Source organism: Penicillium expansum, assembly GCF_000769745.1.
Source record: "Penicillium expansum strain MD-8 chromosome Unknown contig106, whole genome shotgun sequence".
Taxonomy (NCBI): domain Eukaryota; kingdom Fungi; phylum Ascomycota; class Eurotiomycetes; order Eurotiales; family Aspergillaceae; genus Penicillium; species Penicillium expansum.
In genome coordinates this window covers 230,929-251,581 of record NW_015971230.1, presented here as the reverse complement: position 1 = coordinate 251,581, position 20,653 = coordinate 230,929, and the positions used below count along the sequence as shown (strand labels likewise).

Here is a 20,653-nt window from a genome sequence, read left to right as displayed (position 1 = left end):
ACAGAAGTTTCTAATAATTTCTTTTAGAACATAGTATAAAATTTCATGGCCTCATTTGAAGGTCTTATGTATAGTCTATATCTATACCATATACTATGTCTGATGCGCTCTAGTTACAGGTCCCCCAATTTGTTCCAATGTAGTATAACAGGGTATAAAAATCAACAAGAAAACATCGGCCTGAAAAGCTCACAGTGTAGCCTCCTTTTGATGTTTCACCTTTAGCCTTTTCTCCGTTTTCATGAACTCCCGGATACCAACAGGGACATTGGCAAACAGGTCATTATCTTCACTCGGCGGGGTCCAATTTGCTTCGCTGCCACCGCCATCATCATCCATGCTTCCACTGGCTGAGCGGACTTCCGCTCGAGGCGCCGAGCGCATGTCTTTCGTTCCCTTCTCAGGCCCACCTTTAGCTTTGGCCGTTGCGATCCTGGATGCCCAATCTTCCATCTCATCTCTGAAATCATCCCAGACACAGTGTACACACCCACTCATGCAGCAGTTGTCCGGTTCTTCGGGTTGGGGAGGAATGGGGACTCCATTTATAGTTTTCCACGTTGACTCCGGGGAAGCTTCACCAGGATTGTAGCGCGAGGATCGGCCTGGGCCGGCAAGACGGGTGCCAAATACGATCGCCATTTTTTCTTGGGGCGATTGCGGTATAACGGTAGATGCCGGCGTCGGTTTGGCCTCGGGCCGAGCAGGCGTCGGGCGCGATGTCGATGCACCGCCACCATATGGTGAGCTCGATTTCAATATCAATGAATAGTATCCCGACAGAGGGTGGGCTTGAGGGGAGTCCGCAGCTTCCTCTAGGGAAGCTGGGGTATTATAGGCATCGGGTTGGTCGGATTGCCCGTGTCCGTTCATGCGCCGGGGGGTCGGAACCAGCACATATTGTCGATATGAAGCAAATGAGGGAAATGTTCTGCCAGGAAAAGAGCAAAGTTGAGATACAGACCTCCCCAGTGAGTGTCTTGTACCTGCCGAGAGACACTCCATGGTGTGAGTTAGAGAAAGACTAGATATTCCTGTATTGACGAGGGGAGATTAAGTCATAGTGCAAACACTACAAACAGCGGACAGTTGTTTATCTTCCCGAGGTCATCATCTGCGCGCCGGGTAAGACGAACACCCCACGCGACAATGGATTCCCCGGCAAAAAAACGGAAAACCAGCGAAACTACAGACATTTCTGTGGTGCCAGATCTTCCTCAAAATGACCCCCATCGGTCCAGACGACCATCCTTCCAGTCTCCAACGAGGGCCAGTCTCGCACGATCACACCCCGATCTAGTAGAGCGCGCAATCAGCAGATCTCCTGCCCGACGACCAGCAAATAAAGACAGCAGGCAACAAGACCCTCGAAAATTTGGATTACGCGATCGCAAAGCGCTCCGACCCTCGCTCAATGCCTCCGCAAGTCCCCTCACTCGACCTCGAGCCTCTGAAGCGCCCGAAAGTTCTCCCAACAGGCGCTCAAGTGGCGTTCAAGCATTCTCAAAACCCCCGCGCAGGATTTCAAGGAGAATTCTCCCTGGGGATTTGGTATTTGGGTCCCCAATGCCACAGCCAAAAAATCTCGAATCGAATACCCCCGAGCGTCAGTTGGCATTGGAATTGGGCAGTGCGACAAGAGAGCTCGATATGGATATGGGCCCGGAATCTAGTTTCGTGGATGAAGATATCCTCGAACCCGACCTTCCCCCCACGCCAACACAACTAGGTCTGGAAAAGGCCCCGGATCGATCTAGAGGGAAGTTGAGTAGCAGCCCTAGTAGGCGACAGGAGAAACGAGCGAAACGACGAACTGCCAATTCATTGCACGAAAGCCCACTCAAGGCAGTAAACTTCCAATCTCCTCCACCGGAGGACTTGGAGACAGCTTTAGACCTGGGTGGAGTTTCAGCGGCTGTTCGCGAGAAACGCAATTGGCGCGAGAAGAGCGCTGCGGATGTGCGACGGCTGAGAAACGAGGTTAAAGAATTGGAAACATGGGCAAAGAAAATCGAGTCTAATCCTGACTTGAAAGGCGACACTAGAGGTCTCGACACGTTTCTGTGAGTTCTGCAAGTAACTTTAACTTGAATACTGCTAACAATCTCAAGGTCTTTACTTACATCGGAAGAGGTGAATCGTACAAGTCTCCCAGCGCCCCGAACAGCGTCTAAATCAATATCATCCCTGCTCGCCACCTTACTCCCGTTCTCCGCCAATATTCCTCACCCAAAACGTGAATTATCATCACTACCAACAAATCCATTTGCCCTGCAAGAAGCGTCTCAATCACTGCCATACCTGACAGCCTTCGCTCCCCTGAACCTCAAAACCCGCACAACTCGATCATCACACAGAGAGGAGCTGTCAGAAACACACACACTGACATTTTCTCCTCCATCTCCATTCCCAGCAAGTTTATACAATGTGACGGTTGTTTATGAGACAAACCCCGAGACCCAGTCTTTGACTTCCCTGTCAGTACCTACTGGCAGCGACAGCAAGAAAAGAAAAGTCCCCGAAGCTCTCCGCCGGTGGATTGATACCCGCTTGGAGAACCCTCTCTTGAATCTCGATGTGGCAACTCTATGCTGGGGCATCAACCGGTACTGGGAATCTGCAATCACTCGCGCTCATTTATGGGCACACATTGACCATAAGTATGGCCCTCCGGCCTCGCAGGGCAGAAAGGATACTGCATCGGAAAGCACCTACGGTGTTATCACGCTTTCTGAACTGCGACGATTGGTCCCACATTTAGATCGGAGTGCCATGGTGATCAAACCTAAATCCTCTGACTCCAGTCCCCGTGTGCTTTTGTCCAATAATTTGGTGTTGGATGAGTGGACCGGAGAGCCTCAGCTGCGGTCTGAGATTAGCGTGTCGATCCCTGGGGTCGATAAGAAAATCGACCAGGAGACGAAGAAGCTTTTCCATGCCTTACTACGCGAGAATGGCGTTTTCGTCACGCAAGGTGTGGAGGGTGGTATCCATGTTGATGCGATAGTAAGGGCCACTGAAGGTGCCCTTGGTGCTTTGTTCGGTGGTCTTTGATTTTTTTTTTTTGGTATTCTGGTGCCATTGTCAGCGTTAGGCATTGGGGTAACTAGTTATTTAGCGTAGTTCTCTTAAGATACCCGAGCAGAGCTCAGACTGCAAGTTTTAATGTATTCCTCTAATGTGTGACTTGTGAAATAACACCTTTTCTATCTTCATAAACGAGCTGGGTACGTAGTCATGGTCGCTATATTGCGGTATGTTCATAGAGTGGATACATGCAAAGACATGCTGCCTCCCATCTGACTAGACCTTGAAGACCGACATATATCCATAGCAAAGCTACAAAGTATATAACGAAATGAACTACAAAAAGCTTTCAATGTTGTCGTCACAGGAAGCCCAAGATCCAAGATCTGGACTACCACCTTGACAGCCACAGAAGTATGAGATATATAGGCACAAAGCCAAGATTGAGAGAATTGGGCGGTTTTGAATTTCGAGAGATCTTCCGAGTTCTTTCTTTTAGAGACAAAAAGGAGTAAAGTTTGGGAGGGAGAGAGGGAATCAAGGAAGAGGCGCAACGCCATGCCACAGTACACTAATCCCCGATTCGAAAACCGACCCGATCATCATCATCAGCACGAGGAGGGAATTAACACATTTATTTCTTGGCAGCGGCCTCATCATCAGCCTTGGTCTTGGCACGCTTCTCGCGCATACCCTTGTAGCGGGCCTCAGCGCGGGCGTCACGGAGACGACGGTAAGCAGCCTCCTCGCCCTTGGGGAGCGAGTCGCGCTTGACCTCGGTAACGGCCTCAGCAGCGGTGGGGTTGGTGATGGGGAAGGTGGCCTCAACACGGGTGGCGATGCCATCACGCTTGCCCTCAGCGACGGTGGCCTTGACGGCCTTGACTTCCTCAGCGGAGGAGTCGAGCTTCTTGAACTGACCGCTCTTGCGGGGGAAGAGGATCAGGCGGGCCTTGTAGTCCTGGAGACGGGCGACGTTGGCAACCAGAGACTCCTTGGAGTAGTTGGTGCGGCGGTGGTCAACGGAGATACCGACGGTGGGAGCAAGCTTCTTGGGGATACCAGCTTCCTATAAAGCGCAAAAAAAGATTTCGAGTCAGTAAATTGTTTCTCCATATTGCCTCCACTTTCGATGCGGCTCAATTTACCTTCAGCTCAGCGAGGGTGAAACCACGACCGGCACGGACACGGCGGTTGTACTTGATGGTGGGGCATCGGACAACGGGACGCAGCTTGTCAACCGGACGGGGAGCAACAGCAGCCGCCTTAGCGATGCGGGCCTCACGACGACGGTGCTTCCGGCCGGGCTGTGCGATTCATGTTAGTCGACCAAATTCATATCCTGCAAAGAAAATTTTTCCTCGATTCCAAGTCGCTTGCGATGTCGTTCGGAATAAAAAAAAAAATCTCTGGTCGGGGGAGTGTTGGATAGTCGTACCTGGTCGAAGTGCACACGGACACGACGCTGCCAGTCCTTGTGGAAGTCTATTCAAGAATTCGTTAATCACTGTTCCTTCAAGTTCGACCTTCCTGTGTCTTCTGTCGGGTTTGAAGCGATCACATAGAGGTGCAAAGCGACGGGTCACTCACGGTTCTTCTGAATCTGGTTGTTGTGCTTGATCGCCTATATATCCCACACACAATCGGTTAGTCAACCATTTCTCTCGTTCTTTTCGAGGCGTATTTCGATCCGTCGATTTCTTTCAATCGCACAAGTCGAATCCTTCATTGTATCTTCCAAGCAGGGATAGGGAACGCACCATGGTGACGGATGGGGATCGAGCCGGGTGGTGGTCGTCGAGGGTTGCTGGTCAGATCCTCCTTCACGGCAGAAAATGAAGTTCCCATTTTTCGTGTGGCCGCCCGCTGACTGGTACACCGCCTCGCTTAGCGAGCCCTAACCAAGCCGAATTCGGTAATCTGCCAGAATTATTCTTTTATTATTTTTTATTCTTTTATGCTTTGATTTTAGGCTTTCCTATGATATCAAGTACGGAGTATGCTTGAATAATTCATTTTTTTGGATGGATTCGATTGGTCCTACGGAGTATAACTTTCAAATATTGCTTTCAATATTGTAATTCGTTATTGGTCTCTGAAGGCTCTATTCCTATTTTACATGGTTGTACCATCCCAAATTCATATCCCAAATTCTCATCTATAGCTGCAAGATATCCACTTCACCCTTAGTCCGCGGGGACTAATGTAGGCAGAACAAACACTCAGCCATGATTTCCATACCGAATACCAATTTAATAACACCATATGTGAAGGGCCATGGATCACCTGTCGCATGGCCTCTTCATACAAAAAAATCCCCCAAAAGAAATCCAAAAATATCAGTCGCTAGTTTGAAAACACCACATTTGGCATGTCTTCGTCATTCGTGAGGTTCCCATAATCGTAACAAGCAAAGCAGCGCTAGGTCATGAATCATATCAAAGTTGGTGGCACTAGTTCTTCGTATAGCCACGGGATATGGACTCAGGCGTTGATGCCCAGGCCAATACCATTCGTAGCCCTAGACTTCTTCGCAGCGGCAACGTTTGCGTCACCGCCTGCCTTGCGCTTGCCAGGGCGAGATCGCTCCACGCCGGGTTTCTGCACCTGGCCGAACAACTTTGTCTGAAGCAGGGTGCTGCTCTTGGGGACGGTGGAGCGCATATGCTGCGGGGAACCCAGAGCCTCTTCCGCAGCCTCGGAGGCCGAGAGGGATACGGTGCTGTCGCTATCATAGTGATCCTCTCTTGGGTGCCCAATTGGAGTGAGGTACTGGCTCTTCGAGTGGTTCGGGGTGACGGGAACGGAGGTCGCAGAGTGAGTACCATAAGCGTGCGTATGGTTGGTGAGTTTATCGGCGTAGAGAAGAGCGGCGAGACCATCTGCGTGTTCACCATGGCAAAGATTGTGTATCTCATTCTGAGTGCCTGGCGACATGCTGCCGTAGTTGAATATCTGGGAAAAGTGCTTGCGGTTGTCACCAATGCGGCGCTTCAGCATCAGGTTCTGCTCCTCAAGGTCCATTGACCGACTGGTAGCTTCATCGATGGCACGCTTCGCCTTTCGGAGTCTGCGGTCTAGAACGGTATTGAGTTCTTCTAATTCTTGCGAGCGCTGAACAGCGGAGAGATAATCAGAGTTAAAGGTAGACTGGGGCTGCTTGGGCGTGACGGGATCCATGGGGTGCGAGCGACTGCGGTACTCGGCGCTCTGAAGAATCTCAACTTCGCGCTTGGCGAGCTGATGCTCCACTTCCGCGCGCTTGACGGCTTCATTGCTTGCAAAAGAGACCAAACTGTTCTGCAGTTTGAAATGCAGCGCAGACATGCGCGACTCTCGGGCTACGCTTAAAAGTTCCTTGGCAATAGTGCGCAGTTGGGTTTCGCTGGCGAGGTCGATTTCCTCCATGGTGGGTAGGTTCTCAGAGGCCCCGTAGGCATCGCACAACGACTTGTCTAGATCGGTAGATTTCACCAACGAAGGGCTTAAGGAGCGCGAGTGTGAGCGAGAACGAAGTGGGGCTCCTGGGATCTGAGATGAGGGTGGAGGAGTCATATCTGATGATGACAATGGCGGAGGCGAGAGGAACTTCTTATCCGACTCGGATGATGGGCGCTTAGCCATAGCGCTGAGCTCTGGCGACGGAGACAATGTGGCCCGGCGAGCTGGAGTCGAGGGCACGATCTCTGTAGGCGCTCCCAGGGAGCTTTGTGAGTAGGCGTTTTGGGACATGATGGATGTGTAGTTATTTGGTGATGTTGATATAATAATATATCACTTTGATAAGACCACGGGGTTTTAGCCGTGGGGAAACGGGTCCTTGCACTAATCTCTTATCAGCACCTTTATCGTAGAACGGATTATTGAAGAACAAAAGAATTATGTACATACCGAAGACTGAGATCAGTCAGGCCTTGGGCTCGATCGATCGCACAGATGCTCAGACCAGGTATGTTGCCTCAGGAACCAAATGAGAAGATGGAGGATCTGAAAACGGAGCAAGGGGCATAGGAATTTCAATTTTAGGCTAGGAAGACAATGGCTTGGAGAACTTGGAGAAGGATGAAAGAAGGGAGAATAATGGAGTTGAGCGAGACCTTAAGAGGAAGAGGTTACTCCAGCTTGCGTTATTGGGAGGGGCTGGGAGGCTGGGAACGGGAGAGTCTCAAGGTACCCGCTTTGGGTTAGTCCATGTCCCAGCCCCGATCAATTATCTAAGAATATTAACCAATCAGAGGTGAGTACAGGGTCCCATTAAGCCTATCTGGGTTAGTTTGACGATCACGGGACGCTCAGGGCAAGTAAACACCCGCGACCAGGCAAGCGCTGGGGGGTTGGGCAGGCAACCGATAAGCATCAAGATCTGTATATCACATACATATTGTATGATATCATGGAGCTGTTTTGATATTGATGCTTGGTCTGTTTGAGCCTTTAAATGCTCGGCGAGAAATTTACGGTTCTTGCGTAAAAAATACTTTGCACCTATAAAACTTGACTGAAATTATATACGGAGTACATAAGATTAATTTATTTACTTAATCTAGAGCGAAAAACACTATGTATCTAGCATGTCAGAGCAGTGGAAGGGCCTCTATAAAAATAATACGCAAGGGCACCTCTTGTTTACTACCTGAAGTAGTTGGTACCAGCCCTCTTCAGCGGGCGAAAGCAAGGATCAGGTCTTTTGGATTTCTACTAACATCTTTTGGTTTTAACAATAAGAAGAAGATTGGAATATCTTATATCAAATACATGCTGAGTATCGGAAGACTATTTGGCTCAAAATATAACTATTTACTCCTTGTACTATTTTCTGTAGTCTCCCGGGGTCAGTACATGCCGATGAATAGTGGATGTGATGAAACACGGCTTTTCTAGCCACTAGTAATTGGCTTGAGGGGTATCTAGTAGAGGTTTCAAGTCGCTGCTATGAAGTTACGCTGGATATCTGTTTGTGATATGGTATTGCTCAAGATGTATATATCCGACGGAAAGGCCAACTATTGGCTAACTATGGGCCAAAAAGGCATCAAATTGCCACCAATCCATGTTTAATATTGAGATATTATTACAAGATAGATTTAGATATCTCTATAACATATACTGCTATAGGTTGATGCAAAAATATGTTTTAGATCTGTTTGGTACGAAGTAATTCATTGTTCAGGACTAAATTGGTTGATGCCTGAGGCGGCAATTGCGGGATTGTGAGACCTTAGAAATGTAAACAATCCGCTTCGTCCGAAACATTTCTAGACTTCTTGTTCTTCATTCTTTTGCGCCCAAGACCACGATTCTGACAGGGCTGAAACTGCCACTGCGAATTTCCCCCGCCCTCCACATTCTTTGTCCCGCTCCTTATCATCGGACATGAGCATCCGAATTTCTTGACGTGCGACTTTCTCCCTGACCGAAGACCAACATCAATAACTAGAACGCCAATATGGAAGGGCAGCCTACGACATCCACACGCCCCGCAAGCGGTATACCACGCCCTGCAAGCGGTATTCCACGACTTACTTCAAGATTGCCTTTACCCACGACCACCGCATCAAAATCGATCAAACCCTCACCTTCCCGAGACAGACTACGAGCCGATCCTGGCCTGGATGAAAGGAGATTGCGAAGACCATCTTATAATACGCTCGTGAAAAAACCGTCTTCGCACCATCTGTCACCACCTAAGCCGCAGGGTGATCCTATCCCGGCCCTCAAACAAGACAATATCCAAGGCGGGGAAGACGACAAACATGTTCCAGAGGAGGCGAGCTCGAATGCTGGAGATGATGACACTGCATCAATTGCATCGGCCCAAGAAGCACGCGGTCGCCGTGGAATACGCCCATCTTTGTCCGAACGTACACTTGAGACGCTAGCGCAAATTCCACCATCACCGGCTTCGGTGAGAAGGCAGTCCAGCTTTTTCAATGGCGGCAGCCCGGTACGATCCCCATCTCGTGCCCCGTCCAATGTGTCCAATGTTTCGAGATCGCCATCGCAGGCATCATCTTGCGCACCGCCTACCAACGAGCTATATATCCAGCCTGTTTCAAAGCTGCGTCTTCCCTCAAAGGCTCCTATGTCGACTGCTGGATCTCTTTCTCCAGTCCGCGGCTCAGAAGACAGCGTGAGCCCATCAAGAATGAAGCGGCCATCACTCAGGCAAAGTCTTGCACCAGGAGACGGTGTCTCTACGGACATCAGTTCGCCGCTCAGGAAAAATATACCCGAAAGACCGATTGGCAACAAGGATACATCTAAACCCTCGCTTATCCGCCCATCACCCGGCAAGGCTGGCACAAAGCCCGATAAGTCAAATATGGGTCCCCCAGAAAGACCCCTTCAAGTGAAGAAAACAAGAAAACCCCAAACAGGGCAGGCGTCTACTCTACGCTCTCCCTCGATGGGTTCAAGATATGTGTCTGCTTCTTCCAACATGGCTGACGACCTGTCTCCGGAGCAACAGGCAGAACTCGAAGCCAGAAAAGTCTCCAAATCGTCCAGTACGCTACGTGAAACTATAGCAAAGGCAAAGGCTGCCCGCAAGGCGATAGCGGCTGTAGATAAAAAGGAGAGCCCGCAAAAGCAAGTCTACCAGGCCCCGCCAATCGATGCGCCTCTTGATTCGTGGGCAGGCGGCGACGATGAGGATTCTTTCGGCCAACTGCCCAAGGGGTCTAACTCCTTGGTGATGCGGAAGCGTGTACAGACAGCACGCGCGACCGGCCAGTTGAACATCGCAGCGTTTTCCTTGAAGGAAATCCCAAAAGAAGTGCTGACGATGTACGACTATGACCCAGAGAACTCCGCAAACTGGTTCGAAAATGTTGATCTTGTCAAGTTTAATGCCGCGGACAATGAGCTGGAACATATCTCAGATGACACCTTCCCTGATATCAACCCAGAGGAGTTTGATCCTGATAGCGATGACCGAGGACTTCAATTTGGGGGCCTTGAAACGTTGGATCTACATGGGAATATACTGAAGTCACTTCCAATGGGTCTTCGACGTCTGCAAAATTTACGCACTCTCAACCTGTCGAATAATTCTTTGGACATGGCCAATATCGAAACCATCGCAGAGATAAAGTCTCTAACCGATCTGAAACTTGCGAATAATCAACTGCAAGGGGAACTAACTGCCGCCATTGGTCGTCTTCCTAACTTGGAGTTTTTGGATCTGCGTGGCAATGCTCTCACCAAACTTCCAGACGAGCTCGTTGATTTGAGTTCTTTGAGAACATTGGATGTTAGTGAGAATAAGTTCACTTCTTTGCCGTTCGAGATCCTTTGCAAACTTCCCCTGAAAACGCTGAATGCACAGAAGAACAGGCTGGAAGGCACTTTGATACCGGCATCAGTGACCAAGTTGGAGACATTGCAGTCCCTGAATATCGCTAATAATGCTGTGGTGGTCTTCTCCGCAAATGACGCGCTCGAACTTTCTGATTTACATACCCTCCTGATCGGTGTCAATCGCATCACGCATCTCCCATGCGTGGCTTCTTGGCAGTCATTATTAACACTGTCTGCCGAGGAAAACAAAATTGCCGAGCTTCCACAAGGGTTTGCAGAGCTCAAGAACCTCAAGAAGGCCGATTTCACAGGAAATTCTCTCACGCATTTGGATGAGAAGATTGGATTAATGGAAAATCTTGCCTCTTTGCGGGTTTCCAATAACCCACTTCGTGAGCGCAGGCTGCTGAGAATGGACACCGACGATATCAAACGAGACTTGCGGAGCCGCTGTGAGCCTGATCCCCAGGACACAGATGACGAGGGCTCAGTGGCCACCCAATTCACTCTAGCGCCCGAGAGTCCCGCGCTCGATGGCAGCTGGGAGATTAAATCCGGTGGGACTCTTGACAAGTCTTATGCCGAAATGACCGACCTTAAGGTGGAACAGCTAGAGATGATTCCATCGCTAGACATTCGATGTCTTTATTTGCAGCACAATGAGCTGAGCTGTTTCCCGGCTGCTGCCATTGGAGTGCTTGCGCAGAGTCTCGTTGAGCTTGATCTCTCACACAACCCCTTGAATGGCGCTGACTTCTTGTCTTCCCCACTTGAGTTGCCAAAGCTTCAGTCGCTGACTTTGAACGCGGACGGCTTGACGTCATGGGAGCCTCTCTTATCCAACCTGATAGCCCCATCTTTGACCTTCTTGGATGTATCGCACAATCGTTTGAAGGGGCCACTCCCTCATCTGAGACAGATTTACCCAGAGCTCAAGACCCTTGTAGCCTCTGACAACCAGATCGCTAGTTTGGACTTCGAAGCCGTAAAAGGGTTGCAGGTCTTGGAGCTAAGCAACAATGACCTCGATTCGCTTCCTCCGAAGATTGGCTTGCTGGCTGCTGGACGCTCTCCTCAGAATTGGGGCAATGGATCGGCCTTGAGACGTTTCGAGGTGGCTGGCAATCGATTCCGAGTACCTCGCTGGCAAGTAGTTGCGAAAGGAACCGATGCGATTTTGGAGTTCTTGCGAGAGAGGATTCCTATTAGTGATCTGCCGGAATGGGAGCAGGAACACGCAGCTCCTGAGGAAGAGTTCTAAGACGTCTATTTGGAGGTCATAATTTAAACAGGCTTGTATAATATCACCATGTTTGTTCTATGTACATATACATAATATCGCTGTCCATGCTTTTCCCGGGCTTTTGTCATCTTATCATCAGCTTCTTTGCAGCTTCGTGACAGATAATTACATTCAGTTTTCTTCAATTGACTTGCTGACCTCGTCAATCACCTTGAGCCACGTCTTCGACCATGCAGCGAACTTGTCTGCAGGTGCATCGTCCTTAACATCCGCAGCGCCCCAGGGCGACGCGACCAACTCCACCGCTTGTGTGGCACACTTCTTCGTCTTCCGCAGATACTCAGCAGAGGTTTCAAAATTGGCGTCATACAACGCGCCAGCTGCCTCGTCGACATTGTCTGGGATGGCTTGCAGATTTAGCATCAAGGACTCCAGCTTCTTGACACCCAACGAAGAAGCCAACGGCGCATTTCCGGCATTCTTCAGCCGGTTGTTGATGATAGCTGGGTAGGCCTGAGCGATAGGCTTTAAGAAACGAAGGGTAGATTTCTTGTGTTCCTGGAGAGCAGCTGTCTCTTCTTCGTCATCCTCATCATCGTCCTCATCATCATCTTCATTCTTCCCCTCATCACCCAGAATGTCATCAAAGAAACCATCGTCCTCTTCTTCTGGATCCCAATCCTCAATTTCCTCAACCGCGTCGCGAACCAGGTCCCTCCACTGCTCCACGCGGCGCATGACAAATCCAACAACGCCCTTATTCGCAACATCGGTCGCAGCATCGCACGCATCCCAGGTACGGCCTGTAGCGAGCATCACGGCATCCTTCTCGGATTTCGTCACACCGCTCTCCTTCCCTGTATCCTTCTTCTCCTGCTTTTTCTTTTCTCCGACAGATTTGACCTCCCGAACCAGCCCGGAAAGCTCCGTCAAAGCTGTCTTGACAAGAACTAATACCTCGGAGTGAAAGGCCTTGGTGTATTGCGCTGGTGTAACGAGAAGGGAAGCGGTCACGAGGGACGGCAGTATAGATTCATTGAGCTCGCGGAGCACAGTGCTAACAGCGGAATGCGTGAAGGGCGAGGTAACAGCCAGCAGGGAGAGTTTCGTGACGTGTCCTTTGAGCGCGCTCGAGGAGGCCGTTAGGAGGGGCAGGGTTTCGGCATCGTTTGCGGCTTCGGTTGCGGCTGCTGGGGGCGCGGTGAGGGCTATTTGAAATTGGCCGATGAGGGTGAGAGTTGTGTCAAGAATGGTGAATAATTGATTGGACATTGTGAGGGTCGTGGGCTGGCCAGGGGTTGGGTTGGAGGGGAGTGTAGTAGAGAAAAAAATTGGGCGGTTGGGTCTGATAATTATCGCGGGGCTGATTAGGGCTCTGCGGGGTCACCTGGGATTTTTATGTCAAAGCTGTAGCTTAAAGCTGGTTTAATTGGCCTGCTGTTTACATATGACTATGTTGATCTTGATCTCTATTTTTCTTTTTCTTTTGTTTCAAAGATGGTGATGGTTCGTTACTAACACCCTTCTAGTAGATCCCTCGTTTATCTTGAATCAAGTCATGAAGAGCTCCCAACAAGCCAAATATCATCTAATAGCTATGCATGGCTTGTATTTGATTGAAGCCTATATATCCCAACGTAGTAAAACTGCCTTGCCTATTTTTGCTCAGTAAAACCAAGGGGTCCTTGAGTGACCCGAGTATGTATCACGTGCCTCATATTGTGTCCCTAGATGTAGAGTCCAATTGAAATATTTTGACGGTGTAACTATATACTGGTAAAATGATCTCATGTAATTGATCAGATGTACCTACCTGCACAGGTAGCGGCCTGTTTTCTGCTCTGGATTATAGATGCCCAACTGTACCTTTTACCCTACTATGTACATTGATGTATATATTAAGCTAAACATCTCCGCCTTCCGGCTCGCTAGTAGACAAGTAAAGAATGACACACCCTGTGACAATAACCGAAATCCCAATCTCATTATAATACAAAGGATAACTCCCCTCAGCGCGTAGTCTGCGTAAACTCCTTGTCGACTCTAATCTCAGTTAGAGGAATCTCATCCCCATCAGAACGATCCCCAACTCTCGGGCCCAACACATTGGTGTACGTCTTCGCATTATCATACTCCGGTCTGAACGAGGCATCTATTCGTGCCTGTTCTCCCACCGAGCTAGGATCATCTGGTAGGTGATAGAAAGAATGTCGGTTCGGATGTTTGTTGTGCTGCATGATGGTGGCAGTAGACTCCCCTGTTGCTGAAGGCTGAGTGACAGCGTCCGAATTTTTGGTATTTGTTCTATTCGTACTTCTGAAGAGACCTATAACGGTGCCATGAACACCCAGCATGCGTGCGATGAAACGGAGAGCAGGGCGGATGGTTGGGAGGTTGGCCGAAACGATGCCGGCGGACATTTCGATCGCAGTCCAGCCAACTGTTCGAGCAAGAGTGTAGGAGGAATCAAGCGGAGTGTAGCTGAAGAGGACCGAGAAACGGTAGGCGGAGGCAAAAACGACGCTGTTGAGGTTAGATTAGTTTGGGAGGAGATTCTTTTTTTGGCAATGTTAGTGGCTTACAAGAACCCCAAGCTGAAGGCAACCAAGACGGCTATCTTTTCCGACATTCGAAGTTGGAGCTTCCATACTTGTGGAATTGGAAGGACGAGAATAACAACGTCGGTTGCGATCGTTGAGACGGCGTTGGCGACCCATGTGGCGACCTGGTTGATGCACCGCCCTGGGATCTGGGGATACCATAGTTTCTGGACAGGGACGCAAATGAAGATGAAGAGAAAAGTTATACAAATCACCCAAAGGATAACAAAGACTCCAATGATGTATGCCCATGTCTTGAAGTAAGGAAAGCGGAAGATCCGGTAGTACATGAGCAGAATGCTCAGTTTGGTCCATACTAAGTTGAAGACGTAGAGAACTTCGGCCACAACAAGATACTTTGCGATCATGATCACGTTTTCCGTTGGAAGAGTGCCTGCATGGAGTCCCATTCCCTTATGAATCATGGCGAAAATTAATCCGACAACGATAAAATTCCATAGCTTGTATTTGATCAGAAACCATGCGATTGGGATCCAATGGAGTGAAAGAATCGAACTAACCATAGAAAAGATAACCATATAGTCATCCCACCACAACTTTTGCATCCGCTCATAACGGGCGAGTAGTCGAAGACAAACCGTCACGAAGGCCAACACCGTGACTGAGGCTGTGGTAGCTATAGACCATGGCTGCAGACTGTCATCATTGCTCTCCATGACGCTGGGCCCAGGGAGGTAAACATAGAATTCAGCAGATGTTGGGCAACCAAATCCTATTTACGGAATACGGAATACGGAATACGGAATACGCGGCTGAGTTGCTGCATGGAAAACTTCCCATCTTTGTGTGTGAATAATAGTACTCGTAAAATTCTAGAAATTCCACTTTTGAACGTTTGATTGACAAGCTTGGCGTCTAGAGTTTGGACTTAGTTCGGTAGTTAGCTCATGCCGGGTTAGGCATTTGCTCTGGTCCACAATAATATCACTAATATGTACGGAGTATCATTGATATGTATCATTGACGAGTAAATAATATATATATCATTTACGGAGTATATGTATCTAATATGCACGGTAAACTTCAAAGGAACCGTTGAGTACCAAATGAAACTATATGAAACCATCTGAATGGACTGCATGTTGTAGATCCGTAAAATTATCCACGTGGATGCAGGGGTTACGAAACCTGTTTTAGGAAGGTTCTTGTCAGAAAAAAAAACCAAGAAGAAAACACGGGAAAAGGGCCCACTCCATACTAGTACTAGTATGAGTACTAGTGAAGAAAAAAACAGAATGAGACTAAAACCAAGAAATGTACGGAGGGTGCGTATAAATATGTAAGATGGTGAATACAGAACACTTCGAAATACTGATTTTTAGAGTTATTGATTGGCACCTTTAGTGGTGTTAGTGGGTTTCGAGTGCAGCATGTATCCTCAAAATACTAGTTGTACTTGGTCACCATCTCCAGAAGGGCCTCATCCACCTCCTTTGGGTTGGTAGCATTCAGGTAATGTGCACCCCCTTCAATCATCACAAGTTTAGCCTCCACAGACGAGGTAAAACGTTTAATGTGTTCCGCAGGAACGATCGTTCCAAAAGGAGTGTCTTCAGTTCCCTTGTTGATTCGTTAATACACAAATCATCTACATGGGTAAACATAGGACTCACCTGTAACCAATAAACAGGACATTTGATATCCCCAATTCGAAGTAGGAGCCCATCCCTCTCCAGTAGGCAATTGAGCGCCATTCGAACCTTTTTCCGGCCCTCATCACCCTTATACACTTCCTTCAAGGTCTGAGTCCAGAACGCAGATCTCGTTTCGGTAGCAGCGGCACCAAAGCCAATTCCCCCCACTAGTCCGCACCAGACGTCATCCACAACAAAGTCGGGTGTAGCCGAAGGACTGGTCCACTTCTCATAAAACACTGTGAGATTGGCAGCGGGATCCCAACAGCCCTTGGATCGAGAATCCAAGGATTCATAATCCATGGAGGTTCCGAGGGGCATCAGACCGAGAATCTAGCAATATGTTAATACCATTGGTTTGACTTGGTTTGGTTTGGAGCTGAATCAGCAGTTCATTGACTTCTCCCCGGGCTTGAGCCTACCCTGTCTGGGGCTAGGAGGGCCATCCTAGTCACGATCCATCCACCCTGACTTGTCCCTAGGACGAAGGCCTTCTGAATGCCAAAGTGATCCATGACTTGTAAAGCCATGTGAGCGGAATCCCAGTACGTAAAGTGTTCCGAGGGAGAACTAGTCGAGCCATGGCCTAATGGCTCAATAGCCAGAAGATTCATGGCATCAGTCAACACTTCATTGTTGAATTGATCATGATAGAGAGAGACGGTCATGCACATCGAATTAATGAGCACGCATGTCGGCTTGGAAGGATCATAATGGTTCTTAGAGAAGGCGTATCCAGCCTTGATGCCCCCAAGGTGTGGAACTTCGATAGTTTGAAGCGCAGCCATTTCGTAATAGTCAGTGGACTTCAAGATAAATATGTGATGTATCTACAATATACCCTGGGAGGGAGGGGGGAAAGAAGTCAATATGCCACCTATGGGGGGTTAGCCGAGTTAGCCCCTCCATCTTCTCCTACAGTCTGTAAAACATAAAACATTACTCTGTATGGAGTATGGAGTATGTAAATCCCGAGAGTTGGACAAGGCCCTCGGTATTTGGTCCTAAACTAGTGATTGATCTCCGACTGACCATGTGGAGTCACTTCGACAGACCAGTTTGCTGGGATTGTTATTTGCTTCACTTTTGCACAACAGCCCATTGTACTCCATACTAAACTTTGGAGGCTGCCGGGGGGTGGGGCCGGACGCTTTCTGAGAGAACTAACCGGTACACCCGGCTTCCGTATGGGGATATTTGTGACGGTATCGCCACAGTTAAGGGGTTCAAGATACGAAGTCATGAATCATGTTGTGAGTGCTTCGGAAATCCGCTTGATCCGCTTCAGGGCTGATGGTACTAGTTAATAATAGATAGATCGCACCTAGCTTCGAGGCCAGTGTTGTGCATATAGACAGGAAGTTCATCTGATAAAGTTTCCGCTTACCCCTTGCCGAAGGTATGGACAATGGACAAAATGTTTCGTGCGTAGACTTGGCTTGTACGTGAGTATGTTGTATGTAGGTACCCAGGTACCTCCAGGGCTATTTTGTAGGTCAACACAATATTACCTAAGCAGGCCTTTTCAATATCAAACAAGACAAACACCTTCATCATTGCATCCCAGCTTGACAAGCTCAAATCTTTTTGTTCATCATTGCCAGCCATAATGGGAACTGCAAAGGCTCGCGCTCCTCCAAGGACCCCCGCAACACCCACACAACCCGTGGAGACATCGCGGCACCTTCCCGACAAGACCTTTATCATCGACAATGGCGCCTACATGATCAAAGCCGGCTACGCTTCTCATGCCCCGGCCTCCGACGAAAGCGTTTCCTCTTGCTCATCAATACCCAATGCTCTCGTCAAAACCCGCGATAACAAGATTGTTATCGGCGCACAGCTAGCGACGGTCAACGACTGGAATGAGGCCATGTTTCGGCGCCCGGTGGAGAAGGGATATGTTGTGAACTGGGAAGCCGAGAGAGAGATTTGGGACCAGTCTTTCTTTGATGGGAAGGCGACAGCTCGTAATCGGAATTACCACATCGCAGACCCGGAAGACACTACCCTTGTGCTCACTGAGGCGCCGAATGCCTTGCCCATATTACAACGGCACGCTGATGAGATGGTTATGGAGGAATGGGGATTTGGGGGATATGCGAGATGTTTGGGTACGGTAGTCCGATTATTTGGTGCCGCACATGATCCCATACTAACTTGAAGTCTTTAGGTCCGACCCTCAACGCATGGAACGAGATCCATTCTCTCTTTGGCGATCCTCTCTCCAATACATCCGACGCATCTATCTTGCCCGCAGATTGCTTACTGGTCGTCGATTCTGGCTACTCACACACCACAGTTACCCCGGTTTACAAAGGCCAAGCTCTTCAACGCGGAATCCGAAGACTCGATCTTGGAGGCAAGCACCTCACAAACTACCTGAAGGAGATTGTGTCAATGAGACAATACAACATGGTGGATGAATCATATATTATGAATGGAGTTAAAGAGGCGGTCTGCTATGTCAGCAATGACTTTGCTGGTGATTTGGAACGAGCATGGAAAAATGGCCGAAAGCGCCAGAGTGGCCCCGAAGAGGGTATCGTGTTGGACTATGTGCTTCCAGACCCGAACGCAAACAAGAAAGGCTTCATTCGACCACATGATCCTCTTCTTCACGCCAAAAAGAAGAAAGGGGCGGCTTCCGGGCTCAGCACAGAGGTGTTGTCGGAGGATGTACTAGTGCTGGGGAATGAGCGCTTTGCTGTGCCGGAACTTCTATTCACCCCGGGAGATATTGGTATGAAGTCAGCTGGTATACCCGATATGATTCTTCAAAGTTTGTCGGTTCTGCCTACTGGTCTACACTCTGCGTTCTTGGCGAACGTTCTTGTTGTCGGAGGAAATGCTTTGATTTCAGGATTTATGGAAAGACTGTGGGTTTTCGAAAGTCAATTGTTTGGAGTTCCTACTAAAAAACTACATTCTCACAGAGAAACCGAATTGCGACAGATTGCCTCTGCTGAATGTGTCGTGAGAGTACGCCGGGCCAAGGAGTAAGTGGCCATCCCTTCTGGTTTTCCTAACTTCTGAAAGTACTGACATTAATAGCCCTATTCACTCAACATGGCTAGGAGGCACTCGTCTTGCTGCAAACAGAGAGGAACTCAGCAAGGTATCCATCACTCGCCAAGAATATCAAGAATACGGGTCAGGATGGGCTGTTCGACGATTTGCCGGCCTTGTATAAGGTTCCAGTCGCGTGAACAGTCTTTATGGGATTAAATATGGGAGTTTTTAACGATGATCGAGATCGACAGCATTTATAGCATTTAGTGATACCCTAGTTTTCAGTGTCAGTGGTCAATGTACAAAATCTTTTGGAACGAATATATAAATTTAGTTCAAGGCTAGAACACCGCAGTCCTCACATTACGATGTGATTATTCGTTCTAATGTTGGAATAAGCTGCGTTCTTGCTTATTCGGGGAATTCCTAGATCCATGGATCCACGCCTGTTCCTTGTTCACCTGTATGTTAGGGCTATTGGCTTAAGCACTTCGAAGACATCTCCGTAAATGTTTTGCGAGTCAACAGAATAAAGCAGGGCCCTAAGAAGAGTTGGTCTCGCCGAAGCCCACTTCATACACAGACTACAAGACAGCAACCCCTAGAATGTAGCCGTCATCTTATAATTAACCATGGGCTCTTCAGGAACAAGGAAGAAAATAGTGTTTGCCCATCCATGGGTAAATGTCCAATCCCTATATGGCCTGAAAGATGAGGCGCACACTGCACTTCTACATAAGAGGCAGGCCTGGACTCTTAGATACGGTCATGCACTTTGTCCCTCTTTTAAGGGCCCAGTACCAACCCCAAAAGTTGCTACGAAGCCACGGCAAAATGGCCAAGAGCCGATCGTCCATTCGACTCCTCTTCGACTACTTGGAGCGAGTATTCGTATTCAAGAAAGTTACCAAGAAAGAAGGCCTGTCAGTAAAGCACGAATCCAGTCGAAATACAATGAAAAACAATATATTAACTCCTCACAGATGCACAGGGTGCTACCAAAAGATCCCAACAAGCAAACTGTTAACTGCTCCCTGTGAACACCAATACTGCCCCTCATGCCTCCGTCGAATGTCCTCAACAGCCTTGAACAGCCTAGAAATGTTCCCGGCAAAATGTTGTTTTCAAGAAATCCCCACAGAAGCCCTCATGGCGGTGATGAGCTCTCGAAACAAAAAGCGCTATATCGTTCGGTGTGAGGAGAATAATGTCCCTCCTCTAGAGCGCTTGTACTGTCCCCGGGCGACGTGTTCCCGATGGATTCCCCCAAAGAGCCCTGGGGCACGGTTAGGATATCGTGTTTGTCCTCATTGCCGGGCAAAGGTTTGCCCTAAGTGCGGCCACTTTTTCCATTTCGGCTGGTCATGTAGTCATGACTCTGATACCAAGGCGACGTTGCAACTAGCGAAGGAGAATAATTGGCAGAGATGCTCCAATTGCCTGTATTTGGTTGAGAAGGTCGATGGATGTAACCACATCATTTGTAGGTGTGGGCATCAATTTTGGTATGTTCATGCATGCACGTTCTAGGCAAAACGTTAGCATTAATCGGGATATCAGCTACCTTTGTGGTCAACGCGGCCGATGCGAATGTCCCCCACGTGGTGGCGAAGATGAGGACCTGGATACAGATGGGGATCTTGATGTTAATGCGGTTGTTGCTGCAATGGAGCAAGCAGAATCGGCAGGTGAACCTTGTTGGGTGGAGAGTGAGGCTTAGAGAATGGAGGAGGGCAGGTAATCAATATTTATTTTCAGCAAGTCGCGATCTAGATTAATATGATGCAGGAAGGGTATCTTGATCGAAATGCTTTTTC

The 20,653-nt window shown here is 48.7% G+C and overlaps 11 protein-coding genes across 11 annotated transcripts; 5 read left to right on the top strand and 6 right to left on the bottom strand.

Moving 5' to 3' along the window:
• Nucleotides 1-189: 189 nt before the first annotated feature.
• On the bottom strand, nucleotides 190-873 carry PEX2_035070 (oxidoreductase-like domain-containing protein; the record flags this gene model as incomplete). Its single annotated transcript, XM_016740782.1, has 1 exon — nucleotides 190-873. One exon carries the CDS (start codon nucleotides 871-873, stop codon nucleotides 190-192), a length of 684 nt encoding a protein of 227 aa, XP_016601395.1.
• Nucleotides 874-1,149: 276 nt separating this feature from the next.
• On the top strand, nucleotides 1,150-3,054 carry PEX2_035060 (uncharacterized protein; the record flags this gene model as incomplete). Its single annotated transcript, XM_016740781.1, has 2 exons — nucleotides 1,150-2,063; nucleotides 2,112-3,054. The coding sequence occupies 2 exons, from the start codon at nucleotides 1,150-1,152 to the stop codon at nucleotides 3,052-3,054; spliced, it is 1,857 nt and encodes a 618-aa protein (XP_016601394.1).
• Nucleotides 3,055-3,661: 607 nt separating this feature from the next.
• PEX2_035050 (60S ribosomal protein eL13) lies at nucleotides 3,662-4,875 on the bottom strand (the record flags this gene model as incomplete). The annotated part of the gene is made up of 4 exons (XM_016740780.1): nucleotides 3,662-4,096; nucleotides 4,176-4,334; nucleotides 4,466-4,512; nucleotides 4,788-4,875. The coding sequence occupies 4 exons, from the start codon at nucleotides 4,873-4,875 to the stop codon at nucleotides 3,662-3,664; spliced, it is 729 nt and encodes a 242-aa protein (XP_016601393.1).
• Nucleotides 4,876-5,511: 636 nt separating this feature from the next.
• Nucleotides 5,512-6,759, bottom strand: PEX2_035040 (uncharacterized protein; the record flags this gene model as incomplete). The annotated part of the gene is made up of 1 exon (XM_016740779.1): nucleotides 5,512-6,759. The coding sequence occupies one exon, from the start codon at nucleotides 6,757-6,759 to the stop codon at nucleotides 5,512-5,514; it is 1,248 nt and encodes a 415-aa protein (XP_016601392.1).
• Nucleotides 6,760-8,473: 1,714 nt separating this feature from the next.
• Nucleotides 8,474-11,587, top strand: PEX2_035030 (uncharacterized protein; the record flags this gene model as incomplete). Its single annotated transcript, XM_016740778.1, has 1 exon — nucleotides 8,474-11,587. The coding sequence occupies one exon, from the start codon at nucleotides 8,474-8,476 to the stop codon at nucleotides 11,585-11,587; it is 3,114 nt and encodes a 1,037-aa protein (XP_016601391.1).
• A 153-nt stretch (nucleotides 11,588-11,740) lies between these two features.
• PEX2_035020 (uncharacterized protein) lies at nucleotides 11,741-12,841 on the bottom strand (the record flags this gene model as incomplete). The annotated part of the gene is made up of 1 exon (XM_016740777.1): nucleotides 11,741-12,841. One exon carries the CDS (start codon nucleotides 12,839-12,841, stop codon nucleotides 11,741-11,743), a length of 1,101 nt encoding a protein of 366 aa, XP_016601390.1.
• Nucleotides 12,842-13,578: 737 nt separating this feature from the next.
• PEX2_035010 (uncharacterized protein) lies at nucleotides 13,579-14,594 on the bottom strand (the record flags this gene model as incomplete). The annotated part of the gene is made up of 2 exons (XM_016740776.1): nucleotides 13,579-14,092; nucleotides 14,152-14,594. 2 exons carry the CDS (start codon nucleotides 14,592-14,594, stop codon nucleotides 13,579-13,581), a joined length of 957 nt encoding a protein of 318 aa, XP_016601389.1.
• Nucleotides 14,595-15,576: 982 nt separating this feature from the next.
• PEX2_035000 (alpha/beta fold hydrolase) lies at nucleotides 15,577-16,612 on the bottom strand (the record flags this gene model as incomplete). The annotated part of the gene is made up of 3 exons (XM_016740775.1): nucleotides 15,577-15,750; nucleotides 15,804-16,157; nucleotides 16,247-16,612. The coding sequence occupies 3 exons, from the start codon at nucleotides 16,610-16,612 to the stop codon at nucleotides 15,577-15,579; spliced, it is 894 nt and encodes a 297-aa protein (XP_016601388.1).
• Nucleotides 16,613-17,433: 821 nt separating this feature from the next.
• Nucleotides 17,434-19,017, top strand: arp6 (actin family protein; the record flags this gene model as incomplete). Its single annotated transcript, XM_016740774.1, has 4 exons — nucleotides 17,434-17,938; nucleotides 17,998-18,703; nucleotides 18,761-18,823; nucleotides 18,879-19,017. 4 exons carry the CDS (start codon nucleotides 17,434-17,436, stop codon nucleotides 19,015-19,017), a joined length of 1,413 nt encoding a protein of 470 aa, XP_016601387.1.
• Nucleotides 19,018-19,468: 451 nt separating this feature from the next.
• Nucleotides 19,469-19,876, top strand: PEX2_034980 (uncharacterized protein; the record flags this gene model as incomplete). The annotated part of the gene is made up of 1 exon (XM_016740773.1): nucleotides 19,469-19,876. One exon carries the CDS (start codon nucleotides 19,469-19,471, stop codon nucleotides 19,874-19,876), a length of 408 nt encoding a protein of 135 aa, XP_016601386.1.
• Nucleotides 19,877-20,353: 477 nt separating this feature from the next.
• Nucleotides 20,354-20,614, top strand: PEX2_034970 (uncharacterized protein; the record flags this gene model as incomplete). The annotated part of the gene is made up of 1 exon (XM_016740772.1): nucleotides 20,354-20,614. One exon carries the CDS (start codon nucleotides 20,354-20,356, stop codon nucleotides 20,612-20,614), a length of 261 nt encoding a protein of 86 aa, XP_016601385.1.
• Nucleotides 20,615-20,653: the final 39 nt, after the last annotated feature.